Source organism: Aedes aegypti, chromosome 2 (genome assembly GCF_002204515.2).
Source record: "Aedes aegypti strain LVP_AGWG chromosome 2, AaegL5.0 Primary Assembly, whole genome shotgun sequence".
In the NCBI taxonomy this organism is placed as follows: domain Eukaryota; kingdom Metazoa; phylum Arthropoda; class Insecta; order Diptera; family Culicidae; genus Aedes; species Aedes aegypti.
The window spans coordinates 2,636,215-2,652,591 of NC_035108.1; the positions used below are offsets into that span (position 1 = coordinate 2,636,215).

Here is a 16,377-nt window from a genome sequence, read left to right on the forward strand (position 1 = left end):
AGCGAGTATCAGTCACGCAATCGCAGCAACCACGCACGCTGTTCTCCTCTTGTGCAACATTATTATCATCGGCGAAATTTGTTCTGAATGTTTCCAATGTTTCGATTGCAATCGTGCTAAAATTGAATGTAAGCCGGTGTGTAGAAAGTGTAACTATAACGGTAAAAGATGGCATTTGTTATCCGGTTCGCCAAAGGTGTACGGAATCACTGGAAGAAGTCAACGTTCCTGGCGAGTGCCGTGGCATACGGAGTGTCGTACTCCCACGAGAAGTATGAGTGAGTATTTAACTTTGTTCGCATTTTCAGAGTGGGTATCTTTTCAAATAATGAAACTGTCCAAAACCACAGTAGTCCATGAGCGGACTCTGCTTGAATTCAGAGAAACCAAGGCAGAAACTTTTTAAACTAACAACACGACGATGGATACAACACAGAAGTTAAAACGTAGTTTGCATTAAAATTCAAACAAAAGGTCGCCCTATGTAAATAGTTATTTATGCAACAAGTTGCAAAATGATGATTTTTTCAGCACGAGTTGTACATTTATCCAACGAGGCTCGCCGAGTTGGATAAATACAACGAGTGCTGAAAAAATCGAGTTTTGCAACGAGTTGCATACAACATTTTTTGCTATTACGAAAAACTCCGTTTAAGCTAGATCATTTCCAAAAGCACAAACCAACATTTCAACAGACACCACGTGAGCATACATCCACGCGTAGTATCATTTCAGTATTTTTCAATCGCGTAGGCTACGACATAGTAGTATCTACGAATGTCACAAATTTTCTCGTTCACAGACCTATATTCCCTATTGGTGGACAGAACAGGTAAGACGACGCGTACCGTAGCGGATTCTGCTGCCACCTCTACGAATTCTGGACGATCCCAAACCAGTATTGTCGGTCAACCGTTAGAAAATGCAGCTCGCCGGTAATGGATTTTCCTCGTTATCCGTGCAAGATACCCTGCATCGGAAGTAGGGTGCATTATTGTATATCCGAATGCGAATCGAATGCACCACTTCCGAAGTTGGGTATCTCGCATAGATTCTGAGAAAATTCCAACTCTGGTGAGAAACCGATTCTAACTTTTTATCGCGCCGACGATATCACCAGTCTTGCATCTGTATCGCGCATCAGCTGTAGAATCAGATGCTATGGCAGAATAGACTGGAATATTTGGCTGACGCCTCCCAAATAGTACTGAAAAGTGCTACTTTTCAGCACCGAAAACAGTGCTGAAAAGTAGCACTTTTCAGCATTGTTTTTTTGGTAGGAAAAGCAGGCCATTATGTAGTGCAAATTGTCAGTGAAAAGTTGATTAATTTGCAACGGAATAGCAAAAAGAAATTTTGAAGAAGCCGAGACTCGAAACAAACCACAAATCCTACGGTGGCGAAAGGGACTTTTGATTCGAGGAAATGAGGCATGCACAACTACAAATCACCCAAGCTAACCGGCAGCTAAGAACAAAGCAAGCGACGACTCACGGTGTGCTGAAACACACATATTATCGAACTTGCATGAACCTCCGATCTTTTTTCACTAAAAGTTAGCCTTGGCAGGTGTAGTGAAAAAATCTGAAATTCACTCTACAGTAGTCAAACAAAGTCAATCAAAGCCAATGAAACTCACGCCCATCGCTGCTGTAGGCAAAAGGTAGGTGTAGGTCCTCGTGGACTTTTCGCTGGCCTTTAATTGTGTGAGGCACACTAGGCTACAGCAAAAACTTCGACAAGAATTTGGTTTTGACGAATCTGCTGCCCAGCTGATTGAATCCTTCCTCGGAAACAGGAGCCAAGCAGTCAAACACGGCGATGGGTTATCTACGGATAGGAGACTGTTCGACGGCACTCCGCAGGGATCATGCCTCAGCGCGCTGCTGTTCGGCATGTACATCAACAGCCTACCCTCGGCGCTAAAATGTGAGTACCACTTGTATGCTGATGACCTTCAAATTTACGTGTCTGGTCCTACCGAGAACGTAGATAGGCTGGTCCAAGCTAAGAATGAAGACCTGGCGGCAGTAGCGAACTGGTCATCGGTCAATGGACTTTCTCCCAACCCAAGAAAAACCCAAGCGATAATATTCAGCAAAGACGGCCAGGTGGTTCCGGGGGCTGAAATCAAGTTCTGCGGACAAACGATCACCTTGAGCACCACAGTTACCAACCTTGGCCTGCTGCTGGATAGCAATCTGAAATGGAAGGAGCAAGTCAATCGAGTAACCATGAAGGCATACAACACTCTGCGAACTTTTCGCCGTTTTGGATCAGTTCTATCCCAACCAGTGCGCCTCAAGTTGGTGCAGGCGGTGATAATACCAATGTTCACATACTGCGACATTGTGTATCATCCTGGTCTCACGGTTGCATTAAAGGAGCAACTGCACAGGTGCTTCAAGTCATCCATTCGATTTGTGTTCAAAATGAATCGGTATGACACTACTGCAGCTGTTCGCAATGCGGTACTCGGCCACGACCTACCGGAGAACTACCATCGTCGGATATGTTGCTTCCTGTACAACGCGTGGAACAAGAAACTTCCCGATTACATCCTGGAACACATGCAGCGAGGTCAAATGGAACGAGCGAGAGCATACCTGCTTCCCAGGCACACCACCAGCGGAAAGAAAAGCGTCCTAATTTCTGGGATCCCCTTCTGGAACCAACTGCCTGCCGATGTCAAAGGCAAAACATCGATCCACTCATTCAAGGAGTCCCTCAGACGCTTTCACTAGTGATAAGAATTAGACGTACTTGACAATCAATTGTACTTCGATTAATCTTCCTTTGTATTTTTCAAAATGTGTTCTTCCTTGACCTGATTTTAAGTGTAACTAACAGGCCTACGTTATGTTAATAAATTACAATTACAATTACAATTACAAAAAGCCTTGAAATTGCAAAGCACCCGTTGCTAAGGGCAACCCAAAATTACTGTAGAATAATGTTCTATTTCCCGCTGCGTTTCCCGCATTTAGAGCCTTCAATGCAGTGCTGAGGCCCAGATAGCCGTAGCGGTAAACGCGCAGCTATTCAGCATGACCATGCTGAGGGTTGTGGGTTCGAATCCCACCGGTCGAGGATCTTTTCGGGTTGACTTCCCAGGACATAGAGTATCTTCGTAAATGCCACACGATATACACATGCAAAAATGGTCATAGGCATAGTAAGCTCTCAGTGAATAACTGTGGAAGTGCTCATAAGAATACTAAGCTGAGAAGCAGGCTCTGTCCCAGTGGAGACGTAACGCCAGAAAGAAGAAGAAGAATGCAGTGCTGGGAATGGTAATAGTAGTAGGCTTGAATTTTCGCGAAAAACACGTAGCTCTCCCAGTACAGTAGTTCAAAAACGTGAATCTCATCAAGTAGCCTATGTTGGGTGCACGAAATTTCTAAATCATGAGTGTCATTGAAGGCTCTAAATGCGGGAAATAGAACATTTTTCTACAGTAGTTTTGAATTGCCCTTAGCAACGGGTGTTTTGCTATTTTCAATGAATTTTGCCTACAGCAGCGATGGGCGTGAGTTTCATTGGCTTCACTGACTTTGATTGGCTTTGCTTGGCTACTGTAGAGTGAATTTCAGATTTTTTCCCAACCCTGCTTCAATGATCCTACTGATTTAGAGACATTCATGTACCCAATATAGGCTACTTGATGAGATTCACGATTTTAAACTACTGTAGTGAGAAAGCCACGTGATTTTCGCGAAATTCAAGCCTACTACTATTACCATTCCCAGCACTGAGCCTTTCATCGGCAAAAATTTGAAAAAAGTCGATTTTTGCATGTTTAACCTTTTTTCATATATGTTCATATTTCATAGGAAAATATTAGTTACACTATTTTTTATGAATTTCAACGGCTTAAAGATCAATTTGACATATCTCGAACACAATTTAATTATTGGACGTTTCATATTGAGTATCATTTCCCACGTACACTCACACAATATGACCAGCCCATCATGGTATGCCATTTTCATAAGTTATTCGCGTTTCTCCATTAATAATAATACATTTTCGAGAGTAAAGACCGTATTTCATTCCACTTACTTATTTTTCTTGATCGAGAATCACGAATAACTAATGAAAATGGCCTATTTTAATATTTAAACAATATTTTTGCATTAAACTCGATATAAATCGAAAATGGCTATTTCTAGAGAAATTATTCATATAATCATTATGGCCAGGAATGATTTCAAGATGCTTACTGTATCGTCAGAACGTATTTATTTTGACAAAAATCAAAATTTTGAAAATCGACCAAAAGTTGTTCTTAGAAAAACTTTTTTATTAAACATTTCTCCATCATGAAACTTTGTCCTGAACATCTTTTAATTTTCTAGATTCTATGGTGAAAATTTAAAAATATAATAAAAATGAGGTATTTGCACGGGCCCTCCAAGCGTGTCAACCCCATATATATGAACCCGTGGCCAACATGATTTTGACATTTTTGGGAATTTGGCGCTTTTGGGGAATCTGACAGTTTTGGGTTGTTCACGTTAACTTATAACTACTCATTAACGTGGGTTTAAGCTGGGTAAGGCGCATAAGGACGAAATTGATTTTAGTGTGTTGTTGCTCAAAAGTTACACGATTCCTAGATATATGCAAGTAAATGAGTAAACAATTGTGTAAGCCACTAAATAAAGGGAGAAACTATTTTCAACGTGTTTTTGTTGTAGGCTACGGGGAAATCGTCTTTTGTTGGCCCTCTGGGTATTTGTGTAATTTAAAATTTAAGTTTTATTTTCGATTTTTTTATGAAGATAAATAAAATATTTTTTGACGTTGGATAACGTCTTTCGGCAACATATGGGGGTACAATTTCAAAAAACGAAAAATTAAGCATGTAACGAAAAATGGTCAGGTTTTGACCTCTAATACTCAGCCATTTGTCGATAGATTTTCAATATTTATACACCAATCGATCAGAAATTTATCTACGCGTCGATTCAAATGGAGGACACTATTGATTATTGGCAACAAACTATTGAAAAATCGTAAAATGTTCAAACGTTCAAGCACATTTTTGGGTTCCGCTTCCCACTATAAAAGCAAACGGGTCCCTGCTTCTTCCCTCAGTCTTCTTTTTGCGGTCGGACTGTGCACAAGGTCGGGCGAGTCATTCTCGCTTTGCGTTTGCACCCGCGTCACAGTCCAATTTGTGTCGTCGGAAGAGGAAGACGCAAGATTGATTTGCGGCGGCGATGACGATGGCTTGGGCGCTTCTCCGAGCGGCGAACTACTGCCGCTCGGAAAAGCGTCCAAGCCGTCGTCATCGCCGCCGCAAATTTATCCGCGCTTGCAGATTTCGGCTTTGAATTCAGCATCGGTGATCAAGAAGCAAGCCCGCTAGGAACGAAATACCACAGGCCCTCTGAGTTGCTGATCCGAGGAGCTGCTGCTAATCGAGCGTCGGACTTGTGAAATCGCTCAAGATTTTAAGAGTGAGCATCGGTTGCAGATTTCGACTTATGCCCGGTAATCCACAACCCGTTGCTGTTGTGCGCCATCCACATCACGTCATTTAGCTGGTTCGTCGTATAAGCAAATCGGCGCTTTTCAGCGGCATCAAATGTGTTGAAAAGAGTTAAAAGAATGATATTTCCGACCTTATTACATCTTATATTTCTCAATCAATCTCATAGCTTCATACAAAATTTAATTTGTCATGAATAATTGATGGCACGACAATTTGATACTGTATTCACGGACGCTGCTGCAGTGCCGTCACAACATTTCACAACGAGTGGCATTTCCAACAGCTTCTTAGACTTGCCATATTTTATGAGAACATATCTAACAAAACTGCGACATATTTAGAATGCTTCTGAAAAGAAATTCTCATTGAACAATTTTCATCATTTTGGCACCCATGGATCAGAAATTTTCCTTCATACAAAAGAAAACTATTGATTATCAATAGCTAACCATTGAATATTGGAAATCTTTCTACGAATCGACTCCAATAATTAAAACTATTGATTTTCATGAATAAACTATTGAAAAATTGATAAATATCAAGGCATGTCTTATTTTCCATACAAAAGCACATTTTACTTGTGTATTCCTAGCACAGACATCATTGCTCGATATCTTAGCCACATTCGTCATGCAAAGGGAAACGCCCCTTTCGGTCTTCTTCTTACTCCTCTTTATTCTATCGTGTTCAGTCGAAGCCAACCAAGGTTCAATGAGCCCCGCGCACATCAGTCAATCGTCGACCAGCAATTGGAGAAGGACTCCTATCGGACTAAATTTTACCATTCGTCGCTGCCGCTGCTCTTGTTTATTCCCAATCCAAGCTAAATGCTGCGGGTTCCGTGAAATCGCTCATCATGGCCATGGGCATCCAGCTAGACCATCGAATTCGTAAAGAACGCGTCTAGAAACCATGAAAATTGCCGTCGGAGGAGTGAGCAAACCAACGAAAACAAGGATGCACAAAATTAGCGGAATTTGGGGCAAGTGTGCCACCTTAAGCAAATTGATCTCTAACTTTGTCTAAAGCTTATGAAATCCACCAATTTAGCCTCATGATGTTAGTTTCACATCTTTTCATAACCACTATGCTATTTAAAAAGAAAATTATTTCAAAAAGTATTAGTTTTGGAGCTTCTCAAAAATCATCCAAAATAACCTATTTTTCGACACTATGGGGCAAGTGTGCCACCCATATGGGGCAAGACGACCACCGAATGAACATCGCATGTAATTCTACTTGTAATGAAATTATATTTATTTCATATTAATATTACTTACAAAGCAGACGCTAATCGATAGTTTAAAAAATAATTTTAAGTTTACCGTAATAAGGGGATGCTTTATAACAAGGTTCAAAATATGCGTAACTCCCTATTACTCAATTCGAATAACTAAAATGGTTATTTTTGTATCCATTTAATACAATATATGTATTACCCTAATATCACGGCGAATATGTATAATATTAAACTAGATCAGCACTAAATAACGGTAAAATATTGATGAAGTTATATAAAACGGTACTTAATAAGCTGAAAAACATGTTATTATTGAATATTTTGAGAAAAAATCACTTTAGGGGCAAAAATGTCAGTTATTTCCCTACTATGCTTCAGAAACTACTTCTGGTGCCTCATTTTGGTTTATTGTTATGATTTTGTTGATGACGTTTACATTTTTATAAATTTCACTCCAACAATTTATGCTTACCAAATAGGTGGCACACTTGCCCCAATAAGTATACATTTCAACCAAACTGGATTCCGTATGTAAAACTAAATAATGTTTTCGTTCAAATGCCACAATAGCTTACACATTTGAATAGTTTCACGATGTACAGAACGTTAGAAAAATCTGGTAATAATTTACCCTCCACCATGCTATTTTGAAACAACGAAATCTTATAAAAATTCACTCAAATTTGTTTGTCTTTGCACAAGTCGATGTAAATACGTGAAAAATAGAGCAATTTTCATCATATTTTGATCATTGTATTGTGAACTATAAGGGAACATATTGTTAAGCTCAAAGAGAAAATAAATATTATAATTTTTATAAAAAGCAGGGGTGGCACACTTGCTCCTATGGCACACTTGCCCCAAAGTCCACTACCGACCGCATTTCGGTTTAATCGTCTTCGGTAATCTTTTGGTGTGTTTCTGTCTAACAATGGATTGACAACCCAGTTCGATCGACGGTGACTAGCCCCAACCGTCCTTTTCAGGACGACCATTTCATTTTGAAAGAGTTGTGAGAATTTTCCACCGTGAAGAGCGACATTACTGGTGATTGAATGTGATTGATTCAGATTTTGATCAGTAATTTGCATGCAATCATTTATCACGGCTAAATAATGCTTCTCGAGAATCACAGTGTCAAGAAATAAAATTCCCATTGTGCGTGCGCGGACAATCGTCGACAGTGTGTGCATGAGTCGGATAAATCGCGAAGGGCACTTGAATTAAGAATCCATCACGATTTGCCTCGCATTACATTGGCGTGGATCGCGTACAGGTTGGTATCCTCAAACAAACCGACCAGTTAGGCCACGCTCGCTTCCTTCAGGGCCATGACGGTCGTGCTCTGGAATCGCAGATCGGTCTTAAGGTGACACGGGAGACCGTGTTATTTTCCCTATCTTTTGTCTCACTCTAACAATTATCATCAAAACTTTGCAGAAGCAAATCTCTAGTTTTAGTGAACCGATTAAACTGAAAAGTTAATGGGTTGTGCACTACATATATATAATGCTAGTGATTCATTTTTCGCATTGATATATTGAGTGGCACTTGAGATTAACTTTTCAAATAGAGAGGGTGATTAAAACACCGTCCCGTGGCCTTAATCAAGAAGTCCTGATCGATTTCACCACCAGCAACAACGGTTGCTGTGGCGCACAAGATTCGCAAACTCTACACCTGTTATGATGTGGAGCTGGGCTTGTCAGATGATTATGGTGATATTTGCGCTGCCGAGATCACTATAATGAATTGTCGGTCACTACTGGTTTGCCTCTAGATTTCTCCGGATACCACAATGAAGCAGAAGAAGTTCTTCATGGCGCGGAACTTCTTCGAGTATCAGAAGGAGACCATACCAATCATCGTGACAGGTAACTTCAACATCGATTTGAGCAAAGAGGAGTACACAGAGTTAGCGGACTTCATGGACAACCTCAAACTGGCTTCCTAATCCACTAAAGCAATCAATCTTAGTGGATCATGAATGGACCTAACGTTCAACCGGTATATTTGTTTGGAGTGCAAAAGTTACCGCTCATGCTTCATCTTCCATCGACCGGTTCTATCGGTGTTTAAGTGTTAACCGAACCAACCAAATAATAACACTCAATGTCCATAATAGATCAAAATTAACATGCAACAAATAGTTTGAAAATTGATTAGATTTTTTGTCAGTACCTACAAATCTTTCATAAGTTCGTGACGGTCCTAAATCAGGAAATAGAAGAAGCTAACGTTATCCAACGTCAACTTGGCGGTCGTATCTCGGAAACAACCTCTTACTTTTTAGTTTACATTTTTTTCTTATAGTCCAAACGGTTCACTACAACTTCTTCATAGAACATTTTTCTCTAAAATCAACAGTTTCAGAGTTAGAATTTTGCAAATAAGTTCCACGCATAAATTTATAGGCCATTTTCAAAAGTTACGCTTGAGTCAAAATGATCAATTTTTCTATGGAAAACACTTATTCTACCATACCAAAAACATGTGCAAAATTTAATCCAAATCGAAGACTATCGAGCACGATTTTTATTTTTTTCGACTCATTCTGGATGGAATTCGTCGTATATGAAAGCTCATGACCAATGTTTCCACATCTTCAATTCCAGAATCAAGCAGCTCATGCGCCACTACTGCACCGAAGCATCCAAGTATGGCGACATCGTAGTTGGTAAAACCCAAAGACTCCAGAAGGTCCTGGTGCTGCTCAACCCAGCAGCCAATCGCAAATCCTGCGAGGAAGATGTAAGTCGATTTATCGAGTCTTTGCAATATCCGCTTAACTTTGGCAATTCTCCCAACAGTTCCACGACTACTGCGAACCGATTCTGCACCTGGCGGGATTCGAAGTGGACATCGTCAAAACCGATTCCGAAGGTCACGCCCGCCGTTATCTGGAGGAGTTGGCTACGCTTCCGGATGCGATCGTGGTAGCCGGGGGTGATGGAACCGTTTCGGAGGTGGTGTCCGGATTGAAACGGAGAGGGGATGGGGCCGAGTGTCCGATTGGGGTGCTTCCTGTGGGACGGACAAATGGCTTGGCCATGGCATTGTTCCGGAGCAGCGAGGACACTTCAAAGCTGGAAGATGTTCGGGCAATGGCAAACGCGGCCTATGCCGTCGTTGCGGGGAAAAAGGAGAAGATGGATCTGATGAAGATCGAAGTGCTGCCCAATGAAATCGACGAGAAGGTACCGGAGAAGCCGGTTTACGCCGTGGGTAGCCTACATTGGGGCGCTTTTCGGGATATTCTTGCACTGAGGGATAAGTACTGGTACACCGGATCCTTGAGAGATTACACAGCTTTCCTGTTCAACTTGTTCGATGGGAAGCACACTTGGAATTGTAAGGCGAAGGTCACCTACACGGAACCATGTCAGGGGTGCAGCAAATGTTACCAGGAACATCAGCAGCAACCGAAGCAAGAACCGACAAGGCGATGGTGGTCTGTGTTTATTCCAAAGGCCAAGACCGCGCAAGGTGTGGACTATTCCAAGGTAGTCAACGCGAAATGCTCCGTCCCCTTTGAGTTGGAAGTGGACGCAGCTGAACTGGTTCTGCAGACGACAAATGCCGATTTGAGTGGGTCAAAGGAGTCCGATTCGAAACTCTGTGTAAAGATCGGAACTCCGGTTGATTCGGTATTCAGTTTCCTGAGTGACAGCTGGTCTCGAATATGGAACCGGAAATTCGTTCACTGCCCAACGGAGAAGACTGTCGAGGCACGGACGGTGTACTTGATCCCGGAGAAGCTGAAACCCGACGAAGGAGACAGTGAAGCGTATTATTCCATCGACAACGAGGCGTATGAAGTGAGGCCAGTTCGGGTGACGCTGGTGCCAAGAGCAGTGGAAGTTTTCACATTTTGAAGAAGATTCTAGATGCTGTTAAAATCAAAATAAAGTTATTTAATTTATTATGTTTGATATTTTAATATCCGAAAACTTTGAATATTCTACGTGATGATCTATGTTTCACACATGTCCAATCTTTGGCGTTTAAACTCCGTATTCAGCTCCGGACAGCTTCTCGTCCGTCATGTACGAGATCACCCAAACGCAGCTCTCCTGATCGAACCAGATGAGCGAGATCAGAAATGCGTTGAACAATCCCAGGAAGATCCCGGCGATAACGTCCAAAATGTGATGTCTGTACAGAAGCAGTCGCGAGAGGCACATCGAGACGCACCAGGCCAACATCGGAGGCCACAAAACGAACGTCACCGGGTCCAACCAGGTCAGGAAGGTGACGATGTAAACCGCTCTGGAAACGTGGCCCGAGGGGAAGCTAAACTTGTCCGGCCCGATGCAGAACGGATCGTCATTTACGGCTGGACGACGGCGCCGAGTTGCTGCCTTGATGACCGCCACCATTACGATATCCGTGATAAGTCCGATGAATAAATTCACCTGCATCTGGTACCACTCCGGTTTGTCGATCATCCAGCAGAAGGCGAGCCATCCGGCCAACCAAGCGATTCCATGGCACGAGTACTGCAAAATAATAAAAAAAAAACACTTGAGTAATTCTCGATAGAAACAGACACATATCGTTAGAATTTCATTGTTTTATGGCACTTTTCTTTAGTGTATGCTAGAACTAGAGGAGGGTCGTTTTCATCTTCTTTCTGACGTTACGTATCAACTGGGACGGGGTCTGTTTCTCAGCTTAGTGTTCTTATGAGCACTTTCACAGTTATTAATTGAGAATTTTCGCATTTTTGCAAGTGGGATTATACAAAATGATGTGGGCGGTAGGTCACGTAATAATGTAAGCTAGATAACGATCGTTTCAAATAGAACGGGCGGCTGGGAGAGCAAACGCTCCAAACGCAATCCTGCGAATGGGTGGCACCATGATAATCGCCACTCTTTGGAACGGAGGTGGCAAAACGCAGCACCCACGCCGGAGAAATGAGTGCTAGTGGGGGCTGATGAAGTTTGACAAATCTAGGAGCGGGCAGTTAGAAAGCTACTAGCAAAGAGCAAGCACAGGATCGTTTGTTCGAAGAAGTGTAATCTCGTGTCGAAGGCTAACTACGGTGACCACAACGAGTTGTTCCGGTCCTTAGGCGTTTATTACGTTCGGGGTGAGGTTTCACCCACTAATCTCGGCGAACGATCACAACTATTTTGCCCATTGATTCGGCTCCCGAAGTATCGAGAACGGAGCAGATCGATTCCTCGGCCATCGCCAAATCCGGCCTGGCATCCACGTGGAGACGGGTGCCCTGTCAAGGTCCAGTGGACGACTCCCTGGTCTAGCCCAATTTCTTCTGCGACCGCTGGAACCATCTCATCAATTTGGGGACTCACCAGCCATCAAGCTCTCCGATCGGCGGCACATCCAACCTAGCTACCACGAGGAGGCCCGGTGAGCATAGCTACGGCCGGTCTAGCACGGCCCTCAAGATTTCCACAACGATCGCTGGATTTCCCTCGAGAATTTAGTGGTTCGCTCCCACAACTACCAGTTTTCCAACCGGCAATACTACTGGGCGGATCAACAACAACAAGCTGGCCTTGCCGTCGGCAGTTACTCGGTGTACTCTTGTCGGCCGCCCCTTGGCTCCCTCGCATCAATCACTCGTAGTGATCGGACACCCCGCTGCCTACCTCAAGCTCACTCCGGCACCATCAACCTCTGCCTCCCTTGCCCTCACCACCCACCATCGGCTAAGATCAATATATGTACGTAAGTTGAATTAAAGTTTTTCTTTTAGGACTCCCACATCCGAAACTCTCCCCTACTAAACACGCCCTGGGACCCGGGAGACAGAAGACGGCCTTTGGTGCCCACCCCGGAAGCGGCCGTTGGCTCAAGACCAGCTGCTTGGGGCTTAGGCCAGTCCCCTTCTGGGACTGAGCATCTTCTCCCGGGGTCAACTCGTTTCATTATGTTACGCTAAATTTCCGTCATTTCCGTCAAAAATTTGAAAAAAAAATCAAGAAACAACACAAATGGATGTAATGTATGATATCAAATATCACACTATAACCATGTTCAAGGTTCAGGTTTATCAACAGTCCGTAATGGATCTTGCGAGGAATCTGCCAAAAATCTGTTATGAAACTCGAAAGGTTTTCGCAAACTCTCTGTTAAGTTATCTCAAAATTAAAATAAATCAAGGAATTTTTCTGAGAATTCGTTAAGGAATACGATAATACTTCTTTACGAATTCACTATATATTTTCTATAGATTCTTCATTAACCATTCAAAAAAAATATTCCAGAAATCTTTCTTGGGAGTACATCGAGTTTCTCTATCGCGCCCTCAGTAATATCTCAAGATAGTTTTCTGCCTCTTCAAAATTTCCAGATGTTTATCCTTCATTTCATCCGAGAATTTCTAAGGAATCTCTTCATGCATTCGCTCTCGATTGTGCTCGGATATTACATCCAAAATTACGCTTTAGGAATTATATGTATTTCACGAATCACTTCAAGAATATTTTTCTTTTGTCCTTTGTGAAATTCGTTCAGTTTTCGGATATCGTCAGTAGTCCCTCAAGATATTCCTTTAGACATAGAGCATGATAACTTTCGCGGGATTTTGTTTTCAAGAACTCCATGGATAAAATCCCCTCAAAGAAATACTCTTCAAATTTTCTCGGGAAATCCTCGATGAAATACAACCTGTGACTAATCAAAAACTTTTTTCATAGAAACCTTAGAGATATATTTTAGAAATTCTTCCAGAAATGCGAGTTCTCTTCCGCAATTCATACATAATTTACACTATACCAGGAATTTGACTGAGATCATTTCCAAGTATTGGCGTAGACGAGAATTCCCCAATTATTCCAAGGATTTTTTTAAGATTTAAGAAATTATCATGTCAATCTCTACAAATGCTGATTGGGCTTCTCCAAGGAAGTTCTTTTTATGATTAGAATTAGTTCAAGAATTTTCAGTGTATATTTTTCCAAGCATACCTCTTTGAATTATTCTAGGAATTACTTTAAGTATCACATCAAAAAGATCTTCTAATGATTCCAACAAGATTTTCTCCAATCTTGTTATCAAGAATTTTTTCCTGGAGTTATTTTATAGATTTCCTAAAGAATGAAACCAGAATTACATAAATTGTTATGTTTTGTTTTCCTCCGAGCACAACGAAATACAACAAAGTTTAGATTTCTTCAAGAATTATTCCTATGACTTCCCTAGAATATGCAGGGTGTCCATTCAAAATCAGTTTTCCAATTCCCGGATTTTTCCCGGATGTCCAAGAAATTTAAAAAAAAAAAACAGATTGCAAAGGATCCTGCAACATGATACTTTCGTTTTTATTTTATTTTTTCATACGATATGAACATATTTGGAGGACTTCATGTAACTTATTTATGAATTATTTTTAATAAAATGAAAAAACGGTTTAAATTTCAGAAGAGTTTTGGACAAAATATATAAAATATTTGTTGAAATATCTAAAATACCGTTACTCCTCGAATTCATAGGAAGTTCATGGAATAAGATTTTGGAATAATATACACAAATTGTCAACCCATTACCTTCTAAAAATGTCTTAGAAATTATGCGTTAGATATGGCTAATGCCTGGCCCATGGAGAAATTGTCAATCTGATGAAACTCATGTTGGATCCAAGAAAACATCTTTTTACAGAAACGATATTTCCAAATACATATAATTGTTCTCCTATGAAGCTGGCCAAAACCAAAACCAAGATTGCATCTTCTAAGTAATCTTCAAAAGATTTGATCAAGATATCAAGAATCTTGTAAAAACTTAACAAAAATCTGACCAAGAATACCTTAAGGGCCTCGTTATTATTCATTCATCAAATTTGTTTTGGATTATCAGGGTGTCTACTTGATTACCGAAATGAAATTCCCTGATATTTCCAGGTTTTATAAATTAGTTCCAGGTTCAAGAAATACTCTAATTTTATATGACCAAAACAAACTAATGACAAGTTTAAAAGTATTTTAAAGTGTATTCATTCTTCTAGACATTTTAAAGCAATGTGCTAACAATATTAAAGCTAAATCCAATTATTCATATGAATTGTATTTAATAATGATGGTGTTTTTTTATTTTGTTTGTTCTGTTCATCATCGTTTTTAAAACATGGATAATAAAGTTCCCAGTTAATCGAATCCGACCTGTATAACATTTACAAATGTGGTAATTTAGATAAATGATTATTTTTTTGCATTTTATTCGAAAACTTTCAGAAGCTCTGATTGAATCACGATTGTAAAAATAATATTGAAAGTTGTTTAAATTCCAGATTACTTTTCCAGAATCGGTTTTTCCGAAATTCAATATTCCCCAATACCTAATTTTAGAAATTGTTCATGAAGCATGCCCAAAAATAATTACAGAAATTACCTCGAATAGTCCATCAGGAATTACTTCATGTATAATTTCAGATATTTTTCAAGAAAATCTCTAGCCCTTAAGTAGATGAAAAAACCGAATTTAGTACTGTACCATTTAATTCCACTAGAGTTTGTATCCTTTGACAGATACGCGTATTTCGACCTCAACTGTGAGGCCGTCTTCAGTGTCGTGTACAAGACTCGACTTTACTAAACAGCTCGAAGATTTATTATCATCATAGTCCTCAAGGTTTTTTTCGATGATTTTTCCTTCGGTTTCCTAGAACATCGTCCAAGGCTCCCTAAGGATATCTTCAAAAATTAGTCCAGAGTTAGCTTCTAAAATTTCTTTAGATTTCTTTGAAAATTCTAGTAACAGGAAATCCAGGAAATTCCGGTAACAGTAACTCCTCCAGTAACTTTAAGAGATTTCTCAATGAAATTTCCACAGATTTTTACAAGCATTCTTCCAAGAGTTTTCGTGACGAATTTCTCTACCATGCCTTTCCCCCAATCCAAACACTCCCGCATAAACTGGCGTAGGAAAATTCGGTTGAAGAGTGAGTAAAAAAATATCTCGAGGAAGTCCTAGAATAGTCTTTGGGAAAATTTTCAATGTGATCCCTGAGGAAATGACTGGAGGTTGTAATGTTGACGCACTCAAGGATGTCCTGAATCAAATTCTGGTGACATTCCCTTAAGCATCCTTTGAAAAATTGCTGGTAGAATTGGTAGAGGAATCTCTTGAAGAATTCCTGGATAGAATCATGCATTAGTCCCTGAAAGTATTCCAGATGAAATATCTGGAGAAAACACAAGGAAAATTCTTGGAACTCTCTAGAAATATGTGAAGAATTTCTGAAAGAATTAGTTGAATAGTCTCGTAACAGCCTATGAAAGTTTCTCGAGGCCTTGTCGAATTTTGCATCAGAATTCACTACAAGCAAGATAGGGAAAACAGATCCTTCAGAGACCTTTCATCATAAATAGAGACATATTAGAGATTTGAATAAAAATAGAGACCAGATCTTTAAAAAGAAACCTGCTTCCAGCCTGTGAATCCTATGAATCCTGTGAATCCTATACTGATCAAATATACCTGAAGATACTTGTTTTCGTCAGTAGCGATAGGGGTAGTACTGACACTTTTAATCTGTCCTAAGCTCCTTCTCAGCATTTGCTTTTATAAGCCTCTATTGCGTTCATCACACAGACGTTCTTAAGCAATGTTGCTCAAATGATCACTGAGTACCCTAGCAGCAATCAGCCCTTACCGTAGTTTTGCA

The 16,377-nt window shown here is 40.6% G+C and overlaps 2 protein-coding genes across 3 annotated transcripts in view; one reads left to right on the plus strand and one right to left on the minus strand.

Annotated features, from left to right (window-relative positions):
* Window positions 1–10,663, plus strand: LOC5570950 (acylglycerol kinase, mitochondrial). Its single transcript, XM_001653367.2, has 3 exons — window positions 1–278; window positions 9,356–9,491; window positions 9,551–10,663. The coding sequence occupies exons 1-3, from the start codon at window positions 169–171 to the stop codon at window positions 10,613–10,615; spliced, it is 1,311 nt and encodes a 436-aa protein (XP_001653417.2). The 5' UTR covers window positions 1–168; the 3' UTR covers window positions 10,616–10,663.
* The window catches only part of LOC5570951 (phospholipid phosphatase 6), a 20,247-nt gene continuing 14,503 nt past the window's right edge, over window positions 10,634–16,377 (minus strand). For both annotated transcript variants that reach the window (XM_001653368.2, XM_021839758.1), the window contains exon 4: window positions 10,634–11,239. In XM_001653368.2, coding sequence (XP_001653418.1) covers window positions 10,745–11,239 — 495 coding nt within the window. In that variant the 3' untranslated portion in view covers window positions 10,634–10,744. The remainder of the gene's footprint in view (window positions 11,240–16,377) is intronic.

Coding starts and splice junctions, on each gene's coding strand:
- LOC5570950 (XM_001653367.2), top strand. CDS start 169: ATGGCATTTGTTATCCGGTTCGCCAAAGGTGTACGGAATCACTGGAAG. Junction 279..9,355: donor TACTCCCACGAGAAGTATGA/GTGAGTATTTAA, acceptor CTTCAATTCCAG/AATCAAGCAGCTCATGCGCC. Junction 9,492..9,550: donor GCAAATCCTGCGAGGAAGAT/GTAAGTCGATTT, acceptor TTCTCCCAACAG/TTCCACGACTACTGCGAACC.